General features: G+C 55.8%; 2 protein-coding genes across 2 annotated transcripts in view; both read right to left on the bottom strand.

Moving 5' to 3' along the window:
* Nucleotides 1–491: 491 nt before the first annotated feature.
* Nucleotides 492–6,598, bottom strand: LRRC14B (leucine rich repeat containing 14B). The gene is made up of 2 exons (XM_002815366.4): nucleotides 4,433–6,598; nucleotides 492–2,263 (listed from the first exon to the last, which is right to left on the bottom strand). The coding sequence occupies exons 1-2, from the start codon at nucleotides 5,320–5,322 to the stop codon at nucleotides 1,618–1,620; spliced, it is 1,536 nt and encodes a 511-aa protein (XP_002815412.2). The 5' UTR covers nucleotides 5,323–6,598; the 3' UTR covers nucleotides 492–1,617.
* Nucleotides 6,599–11,774: 5,176 nt separating this feature from the next.
* PLEKHG4B (pleckstrin homology and RhoGEF domain containing G4B) overlaps nucleotides 11,775–22,671 on the bottom strand; it is a 101,256-nt gene continuing 90,359 nt past the window's right edge. The window contains exons 19-20 of the mRNA XM_054555305.2: nucleotides 15,526–15,687; nucleotides 11,775–15,263 (exon numbers count right to left, since the gene is read on the bottom strand). Of these exons, the coding sequence (XP_054411280.1) occupies nucleotides 14,944–15,263; nucleotides 15,526–15,687 (482 nt within the window). The 3' untranslated portion in view covers nucleotides 11,775–14,943. The remainder of the gene's footprint in view (nucleotides 15,264–15,525; nucleotides 15,688–22,671) is intronic.

Here is a 22,671-nt window from a genome sequence, read left to right as displayed (position 1 = left end):
TTGTCTCTGTGTCTTATTTCTTTTCTCAGTCTCCTGTCCCACCCAACTAGAAATACCCACAGGTGTGGAGGGGCAGGCCACCCCTTCACAGTGGGGGTGGGGACACACCTGGAGTGGGGTGACATGGGGGCCCCTAGGGTGGGGACACACTCAGGGAGGGGGTGACACAGGGGCCATTGGGGTAGGGACATACTCTGGGAGGGGTTGACGGGGGGCAGCAGGGGTGGGGGCACACCTGGGGAAGGGGTGACACGGGGGCCCCTGGGGTGGGGACACACTCGGGGAGGGGGTGACATGGGGGCCCCTGGAGTGGGGACACACTCAGGGAGGGGGTGACACCTGAGGAGGGGATGACATGGGGCCCCTGGGGTGGGGACACACCCGTGGTGGGCGCTGTCATGGGGTGTGACTTGAGCGGACCCATGGACACACAGTGACTCAGATCCCTGGTTTTGGGTCTGAGAACGACTTAACCACACCAAGCACTCACCTGTCTGAACTGCACTGAAAGATGCATTTTATTTGCATTTAGTTTTTCTAGTGCTCAGCCATTTCTTTGCACAAAGTCATTCTTGGTGGACACCAAGTCCAAATGTGTCTTAGGTGGTTGTCAGCTTCTCCAGGGGCTGGTCAAGTGCTAGGCCTTCAATTAAACACCTAGAATAGCTCCCGTCAGTCTGAGCCTCGAGCCCCGCGGGACACAGTGAATGTTGGTGAGAAACAGTGGAGCGGTCGGGCGAAGGCCTCCCCACAGCGCTGACCGCCCTGGTCCAGGTGGCTCTTCAGCGGACGCCTGTGCTCACCCACTTGGATGCCCCTTACGGTTCTGGGGGCTACACAAAGTGAGAAGAAAAGCCGCCACTAACAGCAACCAAAAGCCGCGCGTTCCCTGCAGGCCCACCTCATCCCGTAAGTGGCAGGTGCAGACAGCGGGATGTGACCAGCAGCGTGTGGGAGCCTCCTGCTGGAGGAAGCAGGGTCCGGTTTGCTGTTCATTTTTCGACTTTTTTCTCAGTTGTTTTTCATGGGCTGCTTATTTTGTGCAGTTTCTGTGGTGCAGACAGCGGGATGTGACCAGCAGCGTGTGGGAGCCTCCTGCTGGGGGAAGCAGGGTCCGGTTTGCTGTTCATTTTTCGACTCTTTTTCTCAGTTGTTTTTCATGGGCTGCTTATTTTGTGCAGTTTCTGTGATGCATTCTCTCTTCCCCTCCTCCTCCCTGCTGTGGAGCCCAGTCACATCTGCCCCCTGAAGCTTCATCTTGTGCCCAGTGCCTGGATGCGCCGAGGCCAGGTCAGCCGCTCCTCACACCTCCCGGGCTTCTCTCCTCCTTGCCATGTGGCGTCTGCCCCTGCTGACCCTCAGTCACTGTCTCTTGGTGGCTTCCCTCGCCTCCAGAACCTTGCCGTGCTGCCACTAAAGGGCACCGCATGGCACCTCTCCTGGAAGGCTTCCTCTTCTACAGCGCTTAACAGGCTCGCCTACAATTTCCACTAAGAACTGCTTTTGGTGGTGGTGGTGGTGGGGATGAATGCCAGGCCCAAGCCTCAGATCCAGGACTGAAGCCTGGGGCACCTGCAGGCTGAAATGCAAGACCTGTCACTGGTGTGAGTGGAGGAACTACTCTATTTGTTTGAGTGCTCTGGAGAAGTTTTCTAGAGCAGTTTTGAAAGCTTGCAGCAAGAAAGCGCCAAGCTCATTGCTTGTTTCTTGAATATCCGGGTCGAAACTTCCAAAGAGAGGTGTGGAGACCTGGATGTCCTCTCGGTCGGCCCGCAGCAGCACGGCACGCAGCTCCTCGGCGATCTCATCATATTTCTGCTGGTCGAACTTGGACATGGCCAGATCGTCCTGGGGATAGGAGGCACCCTCGGGGTAGCAGTCCTTGGGCACCGGGAACTCAATGCAGCGCAGCTCGGGGAGCTCACAGAGTGCGGTGAAGAGGCGCCGGAGGGCGCGGGCCGACAGCGGGTTCCCAAGGAACTTGAGCTGGCGCAGCCGGTGGCAGGGGCTCAGGCCCAGGATCAGCATGCCAACGTGGCTGTCTACGATGCCACACTCCTCCAGTGTCAGGATCCTCAGCGTCCGGGAAGCCTGGCCGAGCAGCCTGAAGAAGGTTGAGGGGTACAGGCTGACCAGGTTGTGTCCACTGAGGTCCAGCACCTCCAGGTGGGCAGCGTGGGTACAGTCTGCCAAGAAGGCCATGTCCGTGTGGTTCAGGGCACAGTTGGCCAGGTCCAGCACTCGCAGCGGGGTCTGTAGGGGGCTGCAGGACACGGGGGAAAGAGCACAGGTGAGAGGAGGGTCCCAGGAAGTTGCTGAGGGCTCAGGCGAATGGGAACAACCCATTTGTCCATCATGGGGTCAACACACAGTCACGTCCAACCACCGCCTAATTTCATACAGCCTATGAGCTAGGAGTGGTTGTTATATTTATATAATAGTTTGTGAAACATGAAAAGTTACATGATATTCAAACTTGGTGTCCATAAATAACATTTTACGAGAGCACAACCACGTGCGTTCGCTTCGTGTTGGCCGTGACTGCCGGCCGCCACGTGGTGAAGTCAGCTGGACCCAGAGGTCTGGCTTTTGTCCTCAGCACCTAAATGGTAAGTTTGTTTTGTCAACAGCTGCTTTTGTGTTGTCTGAGAAAAGTGATGCATGTGGCCATGAGAATGTCAGAAAGCAGACGGGGGGGTAGTGAGACCGCAGAACAGCGCCACTCCACTCTGACAAAGATGAATCCCACACAGTTTCACAGCTGGGAAGGGCCATGGAGGCTTCCAGTACAGCCTTTGACTCACCTGGGAACCCTAAAGACCCCCCAGCTTGCCCCACATCCCATATTCTGACTTGGTTGGTGTAGGGCAGCCTAGCTCTAATACAGGGGCAGTTGGAGTGAGACTTGCTCTGGTCCCGAGCTCTCTAAGGGAGATCTCCAGAGCAGAACTGCATCGGGACATGGCCTCACTGTCCTTGCTGAGCCGGGGGACACAGCTGGGGTCTGCCCCATCCCCACCCTCTCCTTAGGAGGCTGCCTCACTCTCCACCCACCTGCACCTGCACCCACCTGTATGTCTTGCCCAGGACATGTCCCTCCCCACCCAGGACTGGGACCCACTGCCAGGTGCCCCTGTCCCACCTGAGAAACCACCGCCAGGCACGCCCCCTGCCCGAGGTCCCACCGCAGGGCACCCCTATCCCTCAAGACCCACCGCAGGGCACCCCCATCCCTCAAGACCCACCGCCAGGCATCCCCCACCAGGATCTGCCACCTGGTGCCACCCCAGGACCCACAGCCAGCCACCCCCACCCCAGGACTCACCACCAGGTGCCCCCACTTCAGGACCCACCACCAGGCACCCCCACCACCGCCAGGCACTTCCCCCCAAAACCCACTGCCAAGCACCCCACCAGGACCCACTGCCAGGTGCCCCCAGCCCCCAGAACCCACCGCCAGGCACCCCCCAGCAACTGAGGACCCACCTCTAGGTGCTTCCCCAGTACCTACCAGGCACCCCTTCCCCCTAGACCCACTGCCAGGTCCCACCCCCAGGACCCAAAACTGGGTGCCCCCCAGACCCACCGCTAGGTTGCCCCAGCAGGACCCATCACCCGGCGACCCCCCCAATACCCACCGCCAGCTGCCCCTCCTTTAGGACCCACCACCAGGCTCCCTCCCAGCACCCATTGCCAGGCACCCCGTTCCCCAGGACCCACCACTGGGCACCCCCCTTGGACCCACCGCTAGGCACTCCCCCTCCAGGACCCACTGCTGGGCACCCCCCTTGGACCCACGGCCGGGCATCCCCCTCACCACTGCCTGAGGCTGCCTTGGCCTGGCCCCTTCTTGGCTGCTACCCTCTCTGCCCGCTTCACGCAGATCTGCTGAGGATCCTGCATGAGCCTCCTGTCCCACCGTGGGGAGGTCCATGCAGCATGGAGCCCAGGCCTCCCTCGAGGGAGACTGGGAGGATCCCGCCCTGTCAGGCCTTCGCATGAGGTGGCACCCTTGGCCAACAGCCGCCCTGAGCCAAAGGCATCGACAGGCTCAGATTTCTGAGCTGAAATCGTGTTTGCTGTTTGAAGCCCCCAAGTGTTGGGGTGACTCATTCATCAACAATAGACAACTCCCCACACCATGTAGGGACTTCTGTTTCGTCTGTTTGGTAATTTCCGTATTCTCTTTTTTTAACTGGCGTTCTCTCCACATCCCTAAGTCACACACGGCACCCCGGTTCTTTCCTGGCGGCTCTGACTTTCAGTGCCCTTGCCCCTTGGCGGGGCCTCTGTCCTGTTGCTCTGGCCACACCCGGAGTGAGAAGCTGGAGGCCGTGTAGCCTCATGGCCTTGGACGTGAGCAGGCCCCTGGACTATCTCTCCTTGCCTCTGCAGCCACCAGCCCGCCCTCAGTCCCGTCCCTGAGACTCACCCAAGCAGCGTCGGGATCTTCCCGGTCAGCGTGGAGAAGGCCACACTGAGCTCGGTGAGCTGCGTCATCTTGCTGAGCTCCCGGGCGATGGAGGCGAGGAGGGGGTCCTCGCCGTCGGGAGTGGAGGCACAGGTGGGGGGTGCATCAAAGGCCTTGGTGGGCAGGGTGAGCGAGGCCAGCCGGGGGAAGCCCACCTGGGCCAGCAGCTGCTGCACGTGGCCCGCATGCAGCCGCACGTTGTGCACCACCTCCAGCTTGCGCAGGGCACCCGGGCCAGCCAGACGCAGCACGTGCAGGAGCTGGCTGGGGCTCAGGCTGTCCGCCCGGAACGAGGGGCAGTGCACCCGCAGCGGGGCCGGGCTCGCTGGCCTCAGAGCCTGCACCACCGCCTCGAAGTTGCCGTCAGTGACGAAGAGGTCGGCGAGGACCTCGACGGGGCGCCCGGCTGCGAGGGGCTCTGCCTGCAGCTCACAGCAGGTCCTGGCCAGCAGCTGGGTGCGGCCCCACCTGCCCAGCGCCCTCCCGCATGGGCACCGCTGCACCTGCACATCTCGGATGCCCGTGAGGTCAGCCACCCGCAGCCGCCGGCGGCTCCGGTCCTGCAGCACGTGGTCCGCGAGGCCGCGCACCAGCGCCTCCAGGCAGGCCCTGCAGGTTCTGTCGCGCAGGTCCTGGGGGTGGTCGGCACTAGGACCCAGCAGCGCTCCCAGCCGGAACTCCTCCAGGGGCCAGCGCCCCAGCACCGCGCGCGTCACCTCCGCCTGCTCCAGCAGGTAGCTGGCTTTGAACAGGCATGGGTAGAGGTTGTGGGCCACGCTGTCCAGGCTCTGCCGGGCCACCTGGGGGTGGGACACCAGGGCTTCTGCAGAAATGAAGCGGAGTGACCTCATTGCGCCCGTGGCCCGAGACAGGACCGCTCCCCACGACGTTCCCCAAGGCGTGTGCCCTTCACGCCTATCTTTAGCTGCAGCAGCTGTGAGCAGCCTGCCCTGGGGGCCCTGCCACGGGGCCTTGTGATCATCTGACTGCTATTTTGGTCCTGGGACGCCTGCTTCTGCCCAGCCTTGGGGCACCCAGCCGCTGGGAGTTGCTTGGCTCAAGCACCCAGCCGACACAGAAGGGCAGCCTGTGCCCATGGCAGGACTGGGCAGAGAAGCCTGTGCTCCATGCTGCAGAAAGCCAGTCTTGGCAGGCGTTCGTGCTGGCGGCCAGTGAGACCAGCGGGCAGGTCCTGTTTACCATCCAAGCGGGGCTACTGCCCAGCCCTGGGCCCCCCAACCAGTCAGCGGGGCAGAGAACAGGCCAGGCCCCTGCGCCTCACTCGGTAACCAGTTCCCTTTCCACAGTGGCCTCTGGGGCCGCTCCCACACTTTGCCTTGCATCTGGGGTGAGACGAGTGGCCAGGAATGAAGCTGCTGCTTTGCCCCTTCCCTGTGCCTTTCCTTCTCCGCAAGGACCCGGCGGGGGTGGCTTCCGTACTTTCCATGGTTCACTCCCAGCACTGACCGTGTTGGGCCGCTGTTGGGTGCTGCACTCACCTCTCCCCGTGACACTCAGGGCAGGGTCAGTGCACATCGCTGCACACATCATTGCACACATCGCTACAGGGCACCACGGAGGATCACGGCCATGAGGGACAGAGGCTGAGGGAGACTAAGACTGAGACAGAGGGACAGAAACTGAGAGGGAGAGAGACAGAGACTGAGAGGGAGAGAGAAAGGGAAACAAAAAGAGACAGAGAGAGACAGAGAGGGAGAGACAGAGACTAAGAGAGAGAGAGACTGGTAGGCAGAGACAGAGACTGAGAAAGACAGACGGGGAGACAGAAAGAGAAACAGCAGTGGGAGGGGGAAGGCTGCTGAGCAAGCCTGGAGGGTGCTGGTCATGAGTGCCCCATCAGCCTCCCTGTCTGACCCTCCCCAATTTGTTCCCTGAGCCTGAGCAATGCCTCTCCCCGGGAGGCGACCCATGAGGAAGGGACTGTGCTCTGTGGTGGGGCCCCAGGCACTGTCCAGCAGGCGGACGTGTGCATGAAGAGGTGGGTGGGCCCCGACCCCATCCTTCAGGGGTGGCTGCCCTCGGCCAGCTGATGTGGGCCCCCGGGCTCCCCTCATGAGGTGCACAAGAGGTTTCCCCAGACACAGGACCCCTTTCCAGGACCAGATAAGAGAATCTGGAAGGACACAGTAGAAAAACATGTTCCATTGATTTTTATGATTAAAATTTAACAATTCAGTATTGGTACAAAGTAAACACTTTACAACAGTGGCAGGTAACACCATTTCCCAGACACCTTTTGGGTTCTGAAAAGTGGTTTCCAGAACCTTCCTTTACCTACTCGGGCTCTGTGTGGCCCAACACCCTGGTGTCACTGTGGGGCCCCTGGGTCTTAGAGGGTGGAGGCCATGGCTGGGAAGGTCGGCCAAGGTCTGAGCCCCTGCAGCCTCCCTCTCTCTTACTGTTTTCCCTTCTTTTGGAGAGGGGTGGTCCTCTTGGGGTTCCCATTCCAGCAGGACCACCCAGCACAGGTTGGGTCAGACTCAGGCCCAGCTCTGGTGCCGCCGTCCCAACCTGGGGCCACGGCTCTAGGCTCCTTACAGGAAATGCCATGACAAACGGGCATTCTTTCTCAGAGCTAACTCAAGTGCTGTCCTGCTAACTATGCGGGACCTGCTAAAACTGAAATGAACCGAGATTCCAGTTCTGTGCAGAGATGGCCGGACCTGCGTGGGGGACATGCCTGGACCACCCCGCCCACTGGCCTTCACTGGTCTGAAAGGTTGTGGGGTACACTGGTTCTAGGATGGCTCGCCCCGGCTCTGAGACACTGTGAGCCCAGCCATGGGTGGTGGACACGGGGTGAGGGGGTCTGGTGTTCCCACCCTGGGTCACCCCGTGACCTTTGGAGGGCAGGAGAGTTCCAGGCTGCAGGAGCATGGGGTCTGCAGCTGGCAGGCACTGCTGAGTCCCTGCTGGACCAGGGGTAGAGGAACCATCCAGGAGGGAAGCAAAAGAGGCCAGGCCTAGGGGGCAGGGCCCATTATGGGCGACTGCAGGCCCCGAGCGGCAGTGCTGACCATTGGTGTGCGCAGCCCCTGCCTGAGACCTTCATTTCCAGGCCCGTGCTCAAGTCTGGCTCTCGAGGACCAGGGCACTCCCTGGAGGACCCACCTTCATCCCAGCTGTCAGAAGAAAAACTGCTGTTACTCACGTTGCACGGGCCTCTCCCTAGGACCCGCAGGCCCCTCAAAGCTGTGACAGCACAGACGTGGCCTGGCACCCAGCAAGGCCTCTGACACCTGATACACACGGTGGGGCCAGGCCAGATGGAGAGCATCGCTGAGCCTGCCTCTGGTTCCAAAGCTTGGGAGGCTCCTCTGCAAGGCCACCTTGTGGTGCAGGGCAGATCTGCAGCTTGAGGGGAGCTCCAGGTCCCAGCCAGACGGGGCGTGGACGAGGCGGCAGCACCACCCAGCTGGTGTCATGGGCGTTCCGTGGGCAACAGGGTTTGGACCCTAAAAGTGCCAGTTCTGTCTGCTGCTCTGATCCGGAACAAGAGCATCTGTCTCGTAGCAGCTACACATGTGACACAAAAGCTCTCGTCATTTCACACGCGGTGTGGAAAACATTCTCTATGTCACAGGCACACAGAACCCACATCCACCCATCGTTTTGTAATTAAATCTTGGACCTATGCCCCAGGTGGTCAATTCAGGCTCAGCCAAGGTGCTGATCCCCCAGGGATGGTGGGAGCAGCCTGGACCCTGGCCGTTTTCTTCTCCTGGGTCTCAGGGTGGGTCAGCATCTCCCTGCAGGGTCGGTCCTCTGTGAGCCCCCCCCAGGACATCAGGCAGGTGTGAAAACTCTGACACAGCATGCAGTCTGGGAAGCATAAGTAACAAAGCCCCCATGTGGGTGACTTTGGGAGAGGGGCGTCCCCAGGACGGAGCCTTGTCTGAACGGGAGGCTAGAGCTTTCTCCTTATGGGGGCTGCTGAAGGCCCAGGGCAGGCACACCAGCGCCGCCAGCCCCAGGACCTCTGGTTGACAGCAGAATCTGTCCTCTGGCAGTGGCCCTGAGGGCTCCTGTTTCCTGTGGTCAGAGCACCTGGCAGGGGGCTCCTGAGAGCAGGGCGGGGGCAGGGGGTGCCAGGGATGCCTGGATCCTGGGGGAGCTGCTCCTGACAGAGGAATGCTCGAGGGAACCTGGGGAGGTGGGGTGGCCTCCTGCTGCCCTCTGACCTGGCAGGTGGGCCTCCTGGGTCCTGGGACCAAGGGCCGCCTGCCGCCACGTGACCCTGCCAGCCTTCTGGGTGCACTTGGTTACCAGGGTGTTGAGGCTTGAGACCTTCGGGAGCTACAGGTGGGCCGGGGAGTGAGGCTGCCCAGCAGACGCTTGATGGGGGGGGGGTCAGGCGAGCGGTGAGCTGGTCAGGCAGCCTGGTGGTGGCGGCAGGCCAGGCGATGTGAGCTCCCCTTGGCTACTTTAGGGTCAGCCAAGGAAAGGTCTTTCCTCATGTAAGGAGCATTTTGCCTGTTAGGAAAACCAGCCTGAGGCCTGAGGCTTGGGGGTTTTGTTCTGACCACAGGGAAGAAACTGCTGGCTGGAATGGTGTTGGCACGAGGGGTCTGGGGACGTGGACTCTCCAGGGCATGCCATGCTCCATCTAAGTCTCTCAGGTTCTTAGGGCTCCCTCAAAACCCAAACCTCCACTGCTGCTGCCACCCAGGAGCGGCCCAGGCGTCTCCCCAGAACCGGGGATGGACGCAGGCCCAGCTAAGCCACAGCCCTCACGACACCTGGCAAAAGAAGAGGTCTCTCTGGAAGGTGATGGGGACGCGGCTCCTGTCTGATCAGCCTCTCCTGAGTCGCCTCCCTGCTGTCCTCAAGGGGATGACATCTGTACCTGCCTGGTTGTGTCTGGGGCAGATGCTGGCACCCCTTCCTCACCTCTGAATGTAAAAACACTTGCTGGGCACTGGGGAGCCTTGTAGACTCATCCATGAATGGGGTCAATCTGAAGGCCGGCACCCTGGGGCCGTGGGAGGGTCCTGGGGAGGGCTAGAGCTCACTGTGGGAGCCCCAACCTTGTCCACAGCACAGTCCCAGGATGGCTCCTCCCAGGGCTTGGTTTAGAAACCACCTCGCTGACCACCAGCCCTGAGCACTCAGGATGGTGGGGCCCACACTCTTCCTGGGGGTCCCAGTACTGAGGTGGGGGAGGAAATCACACACCTTCCCAGCTCCCAGTGCTGAGGTGTGCACGGGGGGCAGGAATCCCCACACCGTCCCTGGGGGGTCCCAGTGCTGAGGCGTGCACAGGGGGCAGGAATCCCCACACCGTCCCTGGGGGGGGGTCCCAGTGCTGAGGCGTGGACGGTGGGCAGGGAGGATCCACACCCTCCCTGGGGGGTCCCAGTGCTGAGGCGTGGGTGGGAGCCGTGGAGCTCACCACCCAGGATTGCTCAGGCAGCTTGGAAGGAGGCACTGGTGGTCGAGGCGAGGGGGCCACTGTGGGGCTGTGGCCGCAAGCCCTTCCTGGGCAGGGCTGGGGAGGCATCAGGAAGTGACTCTGGGAGAAGCTGAGCCAGGCCAGGGCTCCAGGGCTGTCCCTCCACGTGCTTGGCGATGACTCTGGGCTGGCGTCACTGCGGATGGGGACCCATCGGGGCTGTCTCCCACGTCCCCTGTGGGCCCCTCAGCTCCCAGCACCCCCAGTGCTGGGCGGAAGTGGCCTCACGTGGTGGGGCGAGTGACCCTGAGGGACACAGTGGCCGCCTCTCCCACTTCTCAGCACCTGCTTCAGCTCATGGGCCCGGAACCCTGGAGAAATGAGAACACGTGTTCTCCATCTAAATGAAACCTTCGTGTCTGTTGGTGAAGCCCATGAAGACTGATTCAGACAGAAGCATGACTCTGCCTGGAAGCAGGTGTTTCCTAACCCTGCCTTCTGGAAATCAGAGCCAAATCCCAGTGTGGACAGAAGGCCAGAGAGAGAGGTGCTGAGGTCCAGCTGGTGTGGACATAACTCAGCGGGCCTCTTTTGCCAGCAGGAAGCCTCCGTTTCACACCAGGGCTGGCTCCAGGACAGTTTGGACGTGCACGAGAAACTCAAAAAACAGAAAATGAGGCCAAAGAGCCCCATGGGTTAAATAAAAAGCAGGAGCAAGATGGCCTCCCAGGGCTGGGCACCTCCTTCCCCACAGACACCTCAGCCCTGCAGGGTGGCCTTTGCATCTGCCCAGACCAAGCCACAGGCTGAGGGGTCCCGGCCGTGGGGATGCATCCCACAGCCCGATGGGTCACGGGGCTCCCGTGGGGCTGGTGTGACTCCATTCCCACATCCAGGCTCCATGCCATCAGGAGAGAGAGACCCATCTTTTGACTGGAGGCTTATGCCAGCCCAGATGGGAGGCACCAAGGTCCTGGGAGGCCCAAGGACGTGTTCAGGATGGCACAGTCACTCCTGCTGGCCCTGCTGGCCTGGGCATATCCCCAGCCTTGCTCCCCAGTGGGTTGGCCACGGGCATAAGCTGTGCCCCTGCGCCTGGCCCAGCCCCGTGCATACCTGGGCCCCCAGCAGCCTCCTCTTCCACAGGCGTAGATGCCTTCTGATTTGAGGCAACACTCTTGAAGTGGCTTTCACGGGGGCAGTGGCATTTGGGTTCCTGAGGGCACCTGTCCCAGGCAGTGCCAGAGTGTGGCTAGAGCCTGGGCGGCCTCTGGGGCTGTGTGATGGTGGCTGTCCATACTCAGGACGCAGAGGTAACGACTTCTGTGGGCACAGCCCCTGCCTCCCAGGAGAAGTGCTGTGCGCATGATTGTACTTTAAAAAAATACTGCTTTGTTGGGATTTAAGCGACATACGATCCACTGCACATCTTTAAAGCATGCAGTTTGACAACTCTGGACATAGAACAGACCTGTGAAGTTACTCATGTGGTCACCAATCCAGAGAGCAGGCCTGTCTGTGGCTCGCCGGCGTCCTGCGTCCCCGCTCGCGTTTGCTGCGATGGCCGGCGGCTGCTTCAGTCTCTCTCCACTTGTTTTCTGTGTCGCCCCCAAGTCCATTCTTCCCTTTCCCTCTTTCTCTACGTATTTTTGGACTGGACTTTTAAAAGTTCCATTTTATCTCTTCTGTTGGTCTATTAGCTGTAATTCTTTGTTAGTGGCTGTTTCAAGGGTTTATAAGTACATCTTTAGCTTACCACAATCTACCTTCAAGTGATACACCTCACTTCACGTATCACATCCAGTGTCTCCCAGACATCATGCTGCTGTGGTCACACAGTTCACCTATGCGTATAGTACAAACCACAGATACGTTAACACTTTTGTTTAAACAGTCAATTAACTTTTATTTATTTTTAATAGAGATGCGGTCTTGCCATGTTTCCCAGGATGACCCCCAATTCCTGGGCTCAAGTGATCCTCTGGCCTCAGCCTCCCAAGTGCTGGGATTAGAGACGTGAGCCACCGCACCCGGCCAAGCCATTCATCTTTTAACCCATTTCGCGTTTAGAAAAAAAAAAGTGCAGCTCACTGCCAGCACTCATTTCTTGGGGCAAATGGGAGATGGGCTAAAGGGATTTAAATAACAAGAGGAAAATCTTGAATGGTGTACATGCTCTTCATTTTTCTTTTCCCTGAAGCACATCATTTAACATTTCTTGTAGTGCAGGTCTGCAGGTGACAAAACCGTTAGTTTCTGTGTGTATGAAAATGTCTTTATGTCACCATTGTTTCGGAAAGATTTTGTCAGGTACAGAATGTGAATTTGGCAGTTTTCTCCTTAGTACATTCGACTGCCTCTCACCCATGCTGCTCCTGAGTCAGCTATTCTCATCAGCTTTGTGCCTCCCAACAGAACATGCCCTTGTCCTCTGACTGGTTTTAGGATTTTCTGTTTATCACTGGTTATATGCAATTTGATTATGACGTGCACTCATCTCTCGTGTTTGGAATTCACTGGGTCTATGGACTCCAGACTTATACCAGTGGCCCCCAGGTTCTCAGGCCTTTGGCCTCTGAGAATTACACCACTGGCTTCCCTGGCTCTGATGCTTTAGGACTTGGACTGGGCCACACTAGCAGCTTCCTTGGGTCTCCAGCTTGTGGATGGCCTGTTGTGGGGCTCTTGACCTGCCAAAATTGTGTCAGCCAGTGCCCCTAAGGCCCCTCTCAGCTGTCTGTCAGTCTATCTATCTATCTGTCTGTATATATATCTAGCTATCTCCTATTGGTTCTGTCTCTCTGGAGGCCCAACTAATGCAAATAGTTTCCACTGATGCGTCTTCAAGGTGCCTCATGGTCTCTTCTGTGAAATCCAATCTGTTACCCCATTCAGGATAGTTTTCACTGTCAATATTGTAGTTTCTCATCCCTGTAAGGTTGGTCTGGGTCTTCTGAACCTCTTCCATTAAGTCATTTCTTAACTTTTTTTTTGAGACAGTCTTGCTCTGTTGCCCAGGCTGGAGTGCAGTGGCGTGATCTCGGCTCACTGCAAGCTCCACCTCCTGGGTTCACGCCATTCTCCTGCCTCAGCCTCCCGAGTAGCTGGGACTACAGGCGGCCACCACCATGCCCGGCCAATTTTTTGTATTTTTAGTAGACAGGGTTTCACCATGTTAGCCAGGATGGTCTCAATCTCCTGACCTCATGATCCGCCTGCCTCAGCCTCCCAAAGTGCTGGGATTACAGGTTCTTAACTTTAACTTTCTGGACGCCTGGGCCACGGTTTCAGCCACAGTTTGAGTTCTGTGATTCTAACACAGACGCCAGCTCTGGGTGGTTGGCTTTTCCAGGTGACTCTCCTTGGCGTGTTTGCCCTTGGCTGCTCCTCTGCATGCCTGGCACTCCCGAGGTCAGGCACTGTGAGTTTACCTTGCAGGGTGCAGACACTTTGGTAACCCCTAGATCATCTGGAGCTTTGTTCTGGGATGGAGTGAATTATCTGGGAATGGTTTCATCATTTTAGGTCTTGCTTTTATGATTTTGTAGGTGAGTCAGGAGCAGGGCTCAGTCTAGGGCTAATTATCCCCACTCCTGAGGCAAGATTTTCTGAGAACTTCACCTAATGCTCACAGATTGGGAGTTTTCCTAGTCTGGCTGGTGGGAGTGGGTCCTGTCCCCAGCCCACAAGTATCAGGAATTGATCTATTGAGAGTTTTCCTAGTCTGGCTGGTGGGAGTGGGTCCTGTCCCCAGCCCACAAGTATCAGGAATTGATCTATTGAGAGTTTCCCTAGTCTGGCTGGTGGGAGTGGGTCCTGTCCCCAGCCCACATGAATACCAGGAATTGATCTATTGAGAGTTTTCCTAGTCTGGCTGGTGGGAGTGGGTCCTGTCCCCAGCCTACAAGTATCAGGAATTGATCTATTGAGAGTTTTCCTAGTCTGGCTGCTGGGAGTGGGTCCTGTCCCCAGCCCACAAGTATCAGGAATTGATCTATTGAGAGTTTCCCTAGTCTGGCTGGTGGGAGTGGGTCCTGTCCCCAGCCCACATGAATACCAGGAATTGATCTATTAGGAGTTTTCCTAGTCTGGCTGGTGGGAGTGAGTCCTGTCCCCAGCCCACAAGAGTATCAGGAATTGATCTACTGAGTTTCCCTAGTCTGGCTGGTGGGAGTGGGTCCTGTCCCCAGCCCACAAGTATCAGGAATTGATCTATTGAGAGTTTTCCTAGTCCGGTTGGTGGGAGTGGGTCCTGTCCCCAGCTCACATGAGTATCAGGAATTGATCTATTGAGAGTTTTCCTAGTCTGGCTGGTGGGAGCGGGTCCTGTCCCCAGCCCCCATGAGTATCAGGAATTGATCTATTGGGAGTTTTCCCAGTCTGGCTGGTGGGAGTGGGTCCTGTCCCCAGCCCACATGAGTACCAGGAATTCATCTTTGGTCTTTTCAAAGGTTGCTCCCAGCCTTGGTAGCCTCCCTGTTTGAGTGTGTGAATGGGTAGCACCCCACTGGGTGCTGGAGGGGCTGATCTGGTGAGTCCTTCCCCATGCAAGCATCTGTCTCTGGCACTCTGACCTGCAAACTCCTGCTGACTTGGTCTCTTCAACTCACGGAGGCTGCTGGGCTCTTCCTGGGCCCCTCCCTGCACTGAGGCCGGCAAACTCTCAAGGTGGAGGGAGGTCTGAGGCCATCACCGGGCTCACCTCCCGTTTTCCTGTCTCTCAGGGATCACAGTCCTTTGTTGCCAAATGTCTTGTGTCTTGACATCTTTTGTTTCATGTTTAGTCTTTTTTTGTCTTGTTTTAGGTCTGTTTCCTATGCTGTTCTCTTGGGTGGAAGTGGAAGGTTTGTTTTTTAAATCAGACAAAATTTTAAATTTGTTTGAAAATGTTAGGGAGTGTCTAAAATCCAGAGAAATACCTGGACACCTGCTGTGCTACTCCCTCTGGATCGTTCCAGCCACGCGATGGGCACCGCCACCCCCAGAGTCATCAGGCCTGGCGTGCTGCTCCCTATGTATCATTCCAGCTACGCGATGGGCACTGCCACCCCCAGAGTCATCAGGCCTGGCGTGTGCGGCTCAGCAGCACAGCAGGAGCCCCCTCATGCACCGCAGCCTGGGTGCCCGTCTCCAGTTCTGGCTCTGGCTCATCTTCCTCGACGCAGGCTCTGATGTCAGATGACCAGGGGCTGTGGGCAGGGCTCCACAGGCCCGGGTGGGCTGGGCTGGAGGACACAAGCAGGCCCAGTGACACCAGGATGGAGGAGGACTGGCTGCTAGAAGAGGAGGTGCTGCTGTCCGAGATGGTGGAGTGTGGTCGCTTGAAGGGGGTGGCATGATCAGAGGAGGACACCGCTGTGGACCCTCTCATTTGTGACTCTGAAAAGGGACAGAAAGCAGGTCGGGCTGGCCTCCGCTCCAGAAGTGCAGCCCAGGTTTAGGAATGGGATCAGAGCCGTCCAAAAGGCTGACCAGGCTTTGCCACTGCCGTCATGCCCATCCAACCCACCATGTTGGCCACTGGCCCAGTGCCCTCTGCAGGACGAGTGAGGGCGGGGCTGAGGCCACTGTACCCGTGCCCTTGACGACAGGCCCAGTGCCCTCTGCAGGGCGAGTGAGGGCGGGGCCGAGGCCACCGTACCTGTGCCCTTGACGATGCTGTCGGGGACCCGGTTGCTCATCACTGCACATTTGGGAGCCCGGTCGCTTATCACTGCACAGTCACGGGCCCGGTCTCTGGGCTTGATGTCCATGAATGGCTGGTTGCCTATCCCCATGGATGCCATTTCTTGGATTCTGAGCTCTAAGACAGAAGAAAGTATGACAGTTTCCAAAGCAACTCGGGGGCTAATGCCACCCCAAAGACACCCGGTACCCCTAATACCCTCAGCCCAAACTAGGAGGATGTACAGGGTGTACCCACCCTGCCCCATGGTACTGAGGCTTCCCGTTCCGGTTTTCGGCACCAAAGAGATCTTTCCCAGGGAGCCCAAGGCAGTAACCAAGAAAAAGGAAGCCATGAGGCCTTGGAAACGGCGTGTCCATCCTGGGGGTGAGGAAGGGTCCCTGTCAGCTGGTAAGCAGGGGAGGGCCACACAGCAGGTCCCAATTAGAGCAGGGGTCAGAGGCCTGGGAGCCGTGTCCATGGAAAAGACAAAAGCAACAGGTTTCTAGGAGTTTGAATATTGAGAGGAGAGCTAAGCATCAGGTGAGAGTTTGGGAATGAACTTATTCTTGGTCAAATTAAGCAAAGAAAAAAGATGATTTTAATTGTAAGGAAAATGTATGAGGATAGAAAACATAATTGCATGTATGTAGTCCTAATGCCTATGCTGAAAAATATTATAGTAAGAATTGTTTTCCACAGGTCTTGGGAGAACGGGAAGAAGTGCGGTGTGTGTGTGCTACAGTCACAGAGTTATTGATCGTCTTCACCAATAGGTAACGTGCAAAGCTGGTTAATCAAGAGCGAGTGTCCCTGCTTGCAGGGAAGGGGCCGAGTGTGGCTGCCCGGGACACAGGGCTTGGAGCTGGGCAGCGAACAGGACGTTGCTCTTCCCCTAACTCCGAAGCGCTATTTTAGGGTTAGAGCTGTGTGCGTGGACGTGGGACAGCTTCCTCCTCTGGCTGCAGTGGGTTTGCTCATGTACCTTACATCCAAGCCCGTGGCCGACAACAACCAGAAAAGCCGGACACACTTTTTGAAGGTTTTTTGGAGGTGACAAGGCAATCTAGCCTCAAAGGGCCAATGTCCTGGGCAGATGTGGAGCTCACAGGCCACTGGACACTTGACACCTTTCTACCCCTCAGGGCACTGCTGGTGGCCGATGAGCAGAGAGCTCATCTTGGAGCTTGGAGGCTGAGAGCTTCTGAAAACGCACAGGATGGGGAGATAAAATCTGGAATTCAAGGACCACCGGGAGGAAGGGCCTGGGAAACTCCCAGACTTCAGTGGGGACCTGAAAAGGGAGCATGGACTTTGCCAGGAGTGGGACAAACGGAAGCTGGATCAGCTGCCGAAAGGTCTGAGGCAGACTTCATGCAGCCCCTCCCCGGAGTGCGTTCAGATGACCCACCCCTGCTCTTCCCACAAAAATAAATCCTCTGGAGGTGAAGACACCAGCCTGGCCTCAGATGATCCTTACACATTTCCTACATCATATCTACTACTTAATAAAAAAATTATCAGGCACACCAGGAGAAAGGACAAAATGAGGAAAGGCCGAGGAAAACCCCAGATAATTAAACATCCACGAGATAAAGGTTTGGACGTCTCAGACAGGCCGTGGAGGTAACCAGGATTAATGTGGCAGGAAGCAGATCACAGAACAGAGAGTCTCAAAAGGAAACCAAAATCCATCAAATAAAAGGAATAAAATACAAACCTACATATCAAAAATAAACCAATAATGAAATAAGTGGGTTTAATAGCAAAGCAGATCAATGAACTTTAAGATGAGTGGAAAACACACAGACAGAAGCAGGGAAGACGTGATTGAAACACAGAAATCACACGAGAAACATAGGAACATGTAAAAAGGTCATACGTGTAATCGGGAGTTCCAGGTGGAGTGCAGAGAGCGGAGCAGGAGAAGTGATCAAATGTTCCAGAACTAACCCCACGCTGGGACACAGGCAAGGACTGCCATGCTTGGCCGTCAGAGCATAGCTGGCCGGGGGGCAGCCAGAGAGCTCTCATTCACGGCGGTAGCTGTCCAGGTCTCTCTGCCTGGGGGGTGTTCCCCACCTTCCTGTGGATGGGACAAAAGCATCAGGTGGTTCACACACCAGGAGGAGCCTCAACAATGAGGGACAGGAGTTGGCAGAAAAACACCCAGGTCTCTCAGTATGTGGGGGCCCCTCAGCATGTGGGACAGTGCCTCAGTGTGCCTGTCTTCCAGAGGGGTGTGCAAGGACCTGCCTATCAATCACCCTCCATGGCCTTCCCCTCCTCTCTCACGCCCCTGTTCTCACCAAACAGGTAGAAAACAAAGAGTAAGATGCTCGATTTATACCCAAATTACATTAAATGTAAACACGCTACTCCAATTTAAAGACAAGGATAGTCAAACTAGATAAAAAGATAAAAGTGAAATCAAACATATGCCTTTTACAAGAGACATATCTCAAACATAAGAACACCAAAAGTTCCAAGTAAGAAGATGGAAAAGTATGTGTTGTGTAAACACTAACTTTGCAAAAGGAAACTGGAATAGCGATATTAATAGGAAGCACAGTTGGCCTTCTGTATCTGTGGGTTCCATATCCACAGGTTCCACCAAGGGTCAAAAATATTTGAACAAAAAGCAATTAACAATAAAAGTTAAAAATACAAATAAAAAACCAATATAACAGCTATTTATAAGCATTTTCATTGTATTATGGATTGTAAGTAATCTACAGATGATTTAAAGTATACAGGAGCATGTGTGTAGGTTCTATGCAAGTACTGTTCCATTTTATATCAGCGACTTGAACAACTGCAGATTTGGGTATCTGTGGGGGAGTCCTGGACCGCATCCCCATGGACATAGAGGGACAACTGTAGATCTAAGGCAAAAGGCATTACTAAAAATAAAGAGATGCATTTCATTATGATAAAAGAGGCTCTGTTTCTAGGAAGATATAGCAATTCTATATTACTATGCACCTAATAATTTAGCTTCAAAACATAGGAAGCAAAAATTGACAAAACAAAAAGAAAAATAGACAAATTCAAATTTACATCATCATGGGAGATTTTCACATAATTTTCCTAGTAAGTGATAAGCAGCCAAAAAGCCAATAAGGATATAAAAAATCTGAACAACACAATTTTCAAAACATGATCAGAACTCTGCAATAACAACTACAAAGCACACTTTCTCTTCACGTGCACATGGAAAATTTACCAAAATGCTAGGATATACAACATTTCAAATAATCGAAGCTGTTACAGGTAGTTAGACAGGCATGAGCAGGGCAGGAGAGGCTCCCTCACCCACTGGGAATGTTGGGTGATGGCTTGGCCTATTCGCACTGCCTCTCTAAAAGTGGTACCTTGGGAGCCAGTGCCAGGGAGAGGGCGTTTCCTGATGGTCCACACCTGCTGCACTAAAGTGTTAATTGAAGGCAGGTGCCAGGAGAAGCAACTTTGTGCATTAAGAGACAAACTGGTAGAATGTGACCTTTTGGAGGCACCCCACCAGAAAAGGGAAGAAAGCCTCAGATGGGGATGCGTACAATTTCCTGAGCACACGGCGTATCCTCACGTCCCCCCACCAGAAAAGGGAAGAAAGCCTCAGATGGGGATGTGTACAATTTCCCAAGCACACGGCGCATCCTCACATCCCCCACCAGAAAAGGGAAGAAAGCCTCAGATGGGGATGTGTACAATTTCCCAAGCACACAGCGCATCCTCACGTCCCTCCACCAGAAAAGGGAAGAAAGCCTCAGATGGGGATGCGTACAATTTCCCAAGCACACGGCGTATCCTCACGTCCCCCACCAGAAAAGGGAAGAAAGCCTCAGATGGGGATGCGTACAATTTCCCAAGCACACGGCGCATCCTCACATCCCCCACCAGAAAAGGGAAGAAAGCCTCAGATGGGGATGTGTACAATTTCCCAAGCACACAGAGCATCCTCACGTCCCCTCACCAGAAAAGGGAAGAAAGCCTCAGATGGGGATGCGTACAACTTCCTGAGCACACGGCGCATCCTCACGTCCCCCACCAGAAAAGGGAAGAAAGCCTCAGATGGGGATGCGTACAATTTCCTGAGCACACGGCGCATCCTCACGTCCCCCCACCAGAAAAGGGAAGAAAGCCTCAGATGGGGATGCGTACAATTTCCCAAGCACACGGCGCATCCTCACATCCCCCACCAGAAAAGGGAAGAAAGCCTCAGATGGGGATGTGTACAATTTCCTGAGCACACGGCGCATCCTCACGTCCCTCCACCAGAAAAGGGAAGAAAGCCTCAGATGGGGATGCGTACAATTTCCTGAGCACACGGCGCATCCTCACGTCCCCCACCAGAAAAGGGAAGAAAGCCTCAGATGGGGATGCGTACAATTTCCTGAGCACACGGCGCATCCTCACATCCCAAGGGAAAGGTGTGCACTGTGCATGCGGGCAGCCCAGACAAAGGGGAGAATCTTGGGAAAGGGGCCGCCGGCCCAGAAAGTCTTAGGATCAAGGATAAATGGTGCACTTGATCTCGGTGCCTGCTTGGTTCTCTTCCAAGTGTGCTTTCGTTTCTTTCCCGCTCTAAAAGCCTTTTCAAATAAACTTCCACTCCTGCTCTGAAACTTGCCTGGGTCTCTTTTTCTGCCTTACGTCCCTCAGTCAAATTCTTTCTTCCAAGGAGATAAGAATCGAGGTTGCTGCAGACCTGTACAGATTCGCCGCCGGTCACTCAGATACCTTCCACAGGCAATGAACTCTAGTGTATATTATTTGACCAAAGTGGTCTTAAACTCAAAACTGGTATCACAAAGTTAACTAGAAAATCTTGGAAATTAGGTGATGCATTTCTAAATAACCCATGATGAGTCCGAGAAGAAATTAAAGTGGAAGTTAGAAAATAAACTGAACTGACTGTGAATAGACACATGACATACATAAACTTCTGGGATGCAGCTAAAGCCAGGCTTAGGGGAAAGTCTGTAGTCCTAAATACGGCACAAAAACTAGAACAAAACAAAGGCTCAAATCAATGATCTAAGCATCCACCTCAAGAAGTTAGGTAGAAAGGAAAAGCAAATGAAACACTGAAAAAGGTAGACACAAGAAAATAACAAAGAGTAGAAATTAATTAAATAGAAAATAAGTGTGTAGATAATTAAACCAAAATTCTGTTTTCTGAGAAGACTAATTTGGTAAATCCCTGGCAAAACTGGAGAAGTCAAGAGAGGCCTCAAGTGACCAATGAGGCAATGGGGAGGGGGTGCCAGGTCCTAGACACACCTGAAAAGCATTAGGCTCCACTTTCCAGATGACCCAGCTGTACCCGCAGAGGTCGGACAGCTCTGTGGCTCAGGCCCCACAGCCCCAGGCCCAGGTGACCCAGCTGTACCCGCAGAGGTCGGACAGCTCTGTGGCTCAGGCCCCACAGCCCCAGGCCCAGGTGACCCAGCTGTACCTGCAGAGGGTGGACAGCTCTGTGGCTCAGGCCCCACACCCCCAGGCCAGGTGACCCAGCTGTACCTGCAGAGGGTGGACAGCTCTGTGGCTCAGGCCCCACAGCCCCAGGCCGAGGCAGAGTCCTGTGTGCATACCCTGTGCTCAGCTGCCCACCTGACCCTGTTTGAGGAAGGCTGTGAAACTAAATAATTTGAACTAAATGCTGTGGGAACTGTAAGTTATTCTGAACCCTGAGAGGAACCCAGCAATGCCCTGAGTCTCTGAGCATCAGCTGCTCCTTCTGCTTTTTCCGGTAAATGGTCAGGGATGACCGGGAAGCACCAGAGATAAGAATCTCTCAGAACAAGCCTCTGCCTCCTCTCAGAATGTTAAAGCAATTTTCCTTGGAATGCAGCAACCTGTACTAATCAAGTTGCTGTCAAGTTGGCTGCAACCACTTCTGTCTCTGTAAGTGAAGCCTCAGCTTCCCCACTTGGGAGCATGGACCCCGTCCCTTTGGAGTCTGCATTCTGGGGTGGCCATTCTCATGCTTTGCGCTTGAATCAACTTAGTTCTATTTTCTGAATCTGATTATTCAAGGCTGGCAGGGCCTATTTCCTGCAGGCTCCAGGTGCTTGGAACACAGGAGAGGTTGAAATGGACAGATCAACCCCAGGGAGGCTTTATGCACTACAGTCAGGCAGACCCCAAACAGGAATCAGGACCAGTGGGTTACAAAGGAAGGAAAAAGGCCAGGAAGGCTCTTCAGGATGGTGGCATCTCGGAGGTGAGGCCTCTGGCCAAGTAACTGCTGTTGGGGGCTGCACAGGGGTGAAGCCCACGGGGGTGTGGAGTAGCCAGGAGGCTGGGGGCCAGAGGGGGAGCCTGCGGCGACGCCATGGGGCCCCCTGTGCCTGACAGAGCTGGCTCCGGAGTGTTTCGGGGGCCGGTGGGGAGGTGGTGGCTTCACCTGGAGGGGGTCAGGGCTCAGGTGGGGTGCAGCCGTGCAGGAGCCCTGGTCGTGTCTGTAGCTTGGGTGCCTGGGTTTTAGGTCTGAGAGGCCAGAGCTGCCGGGTTGGGCTTGTAGGGTAGAGAGGGACAGCTGGGTTTACAGTGGCTTTGGCTATCAGTGAGGTGCTGGGGCAGGCCCTGGAGTTGGAGCTCTGTGGGAGAAGGTCTGGGGTGGGGGGTGGTTGCTGTGAAGGTGGTGTTTGCAGCCGCCAGGCTGGAGGAATAAGCACAGAGAGGCACCCTCAGTGAAGAAGTCAGTGAGGGGAGCCAACGAGGGTGGACATTGAGGGAGGAGGCCTGGGGGAGGGATCCTAGGGTGGGGAATGAGTGCCCTGGGGAGGGCCCTCTCACCTGCAGGAAGACTGAGGGCTGACCATGAGCTCAGCCTCCCAGGGCCACGGGGGCCAGACCAGCAGGGCAGGGGCAGGAAGTCAACCAGAGGGTTAAATCTGGAGCCAGAGCTTCGGGGGACTCTCTTGGGTTGCCACAGTGCCTTATGTTGCTTGTGGACATGAGAGACACGTGTGTGAGTGCTGTCGGGTCCAATCCAAGAACTTTCTTGTCAAGTGCTGACCAAGGGCCCCCAGGTGCCCCAGACAGGGTGGGCCTCTTGGGTGCCCATGAGGAAGAAAATGGACAGTCCGGCTACTGGAGGCTCCTCAGAGTGATTAG

This window comes from Pongo abelii, chromosome 4 (assembly GCF_028885655.2).
Source record: "Pongo abelii isolate AG06213 chromosome 4, NHGRI_mPonAbe1-v2.0_pri, whole genome shotgun sequence".
In the NCBI taxonomy this organism is placed as follows: Eukaryota; Metazoa; Chordata; class Mammalia; order Primates; family Hominidae; genus Pongo; species Pongo abelii.
Note: the sequence above shows the minus strand (reverse complement) of the source record. Positions and strands in the feature narration are given on the sequence as shown.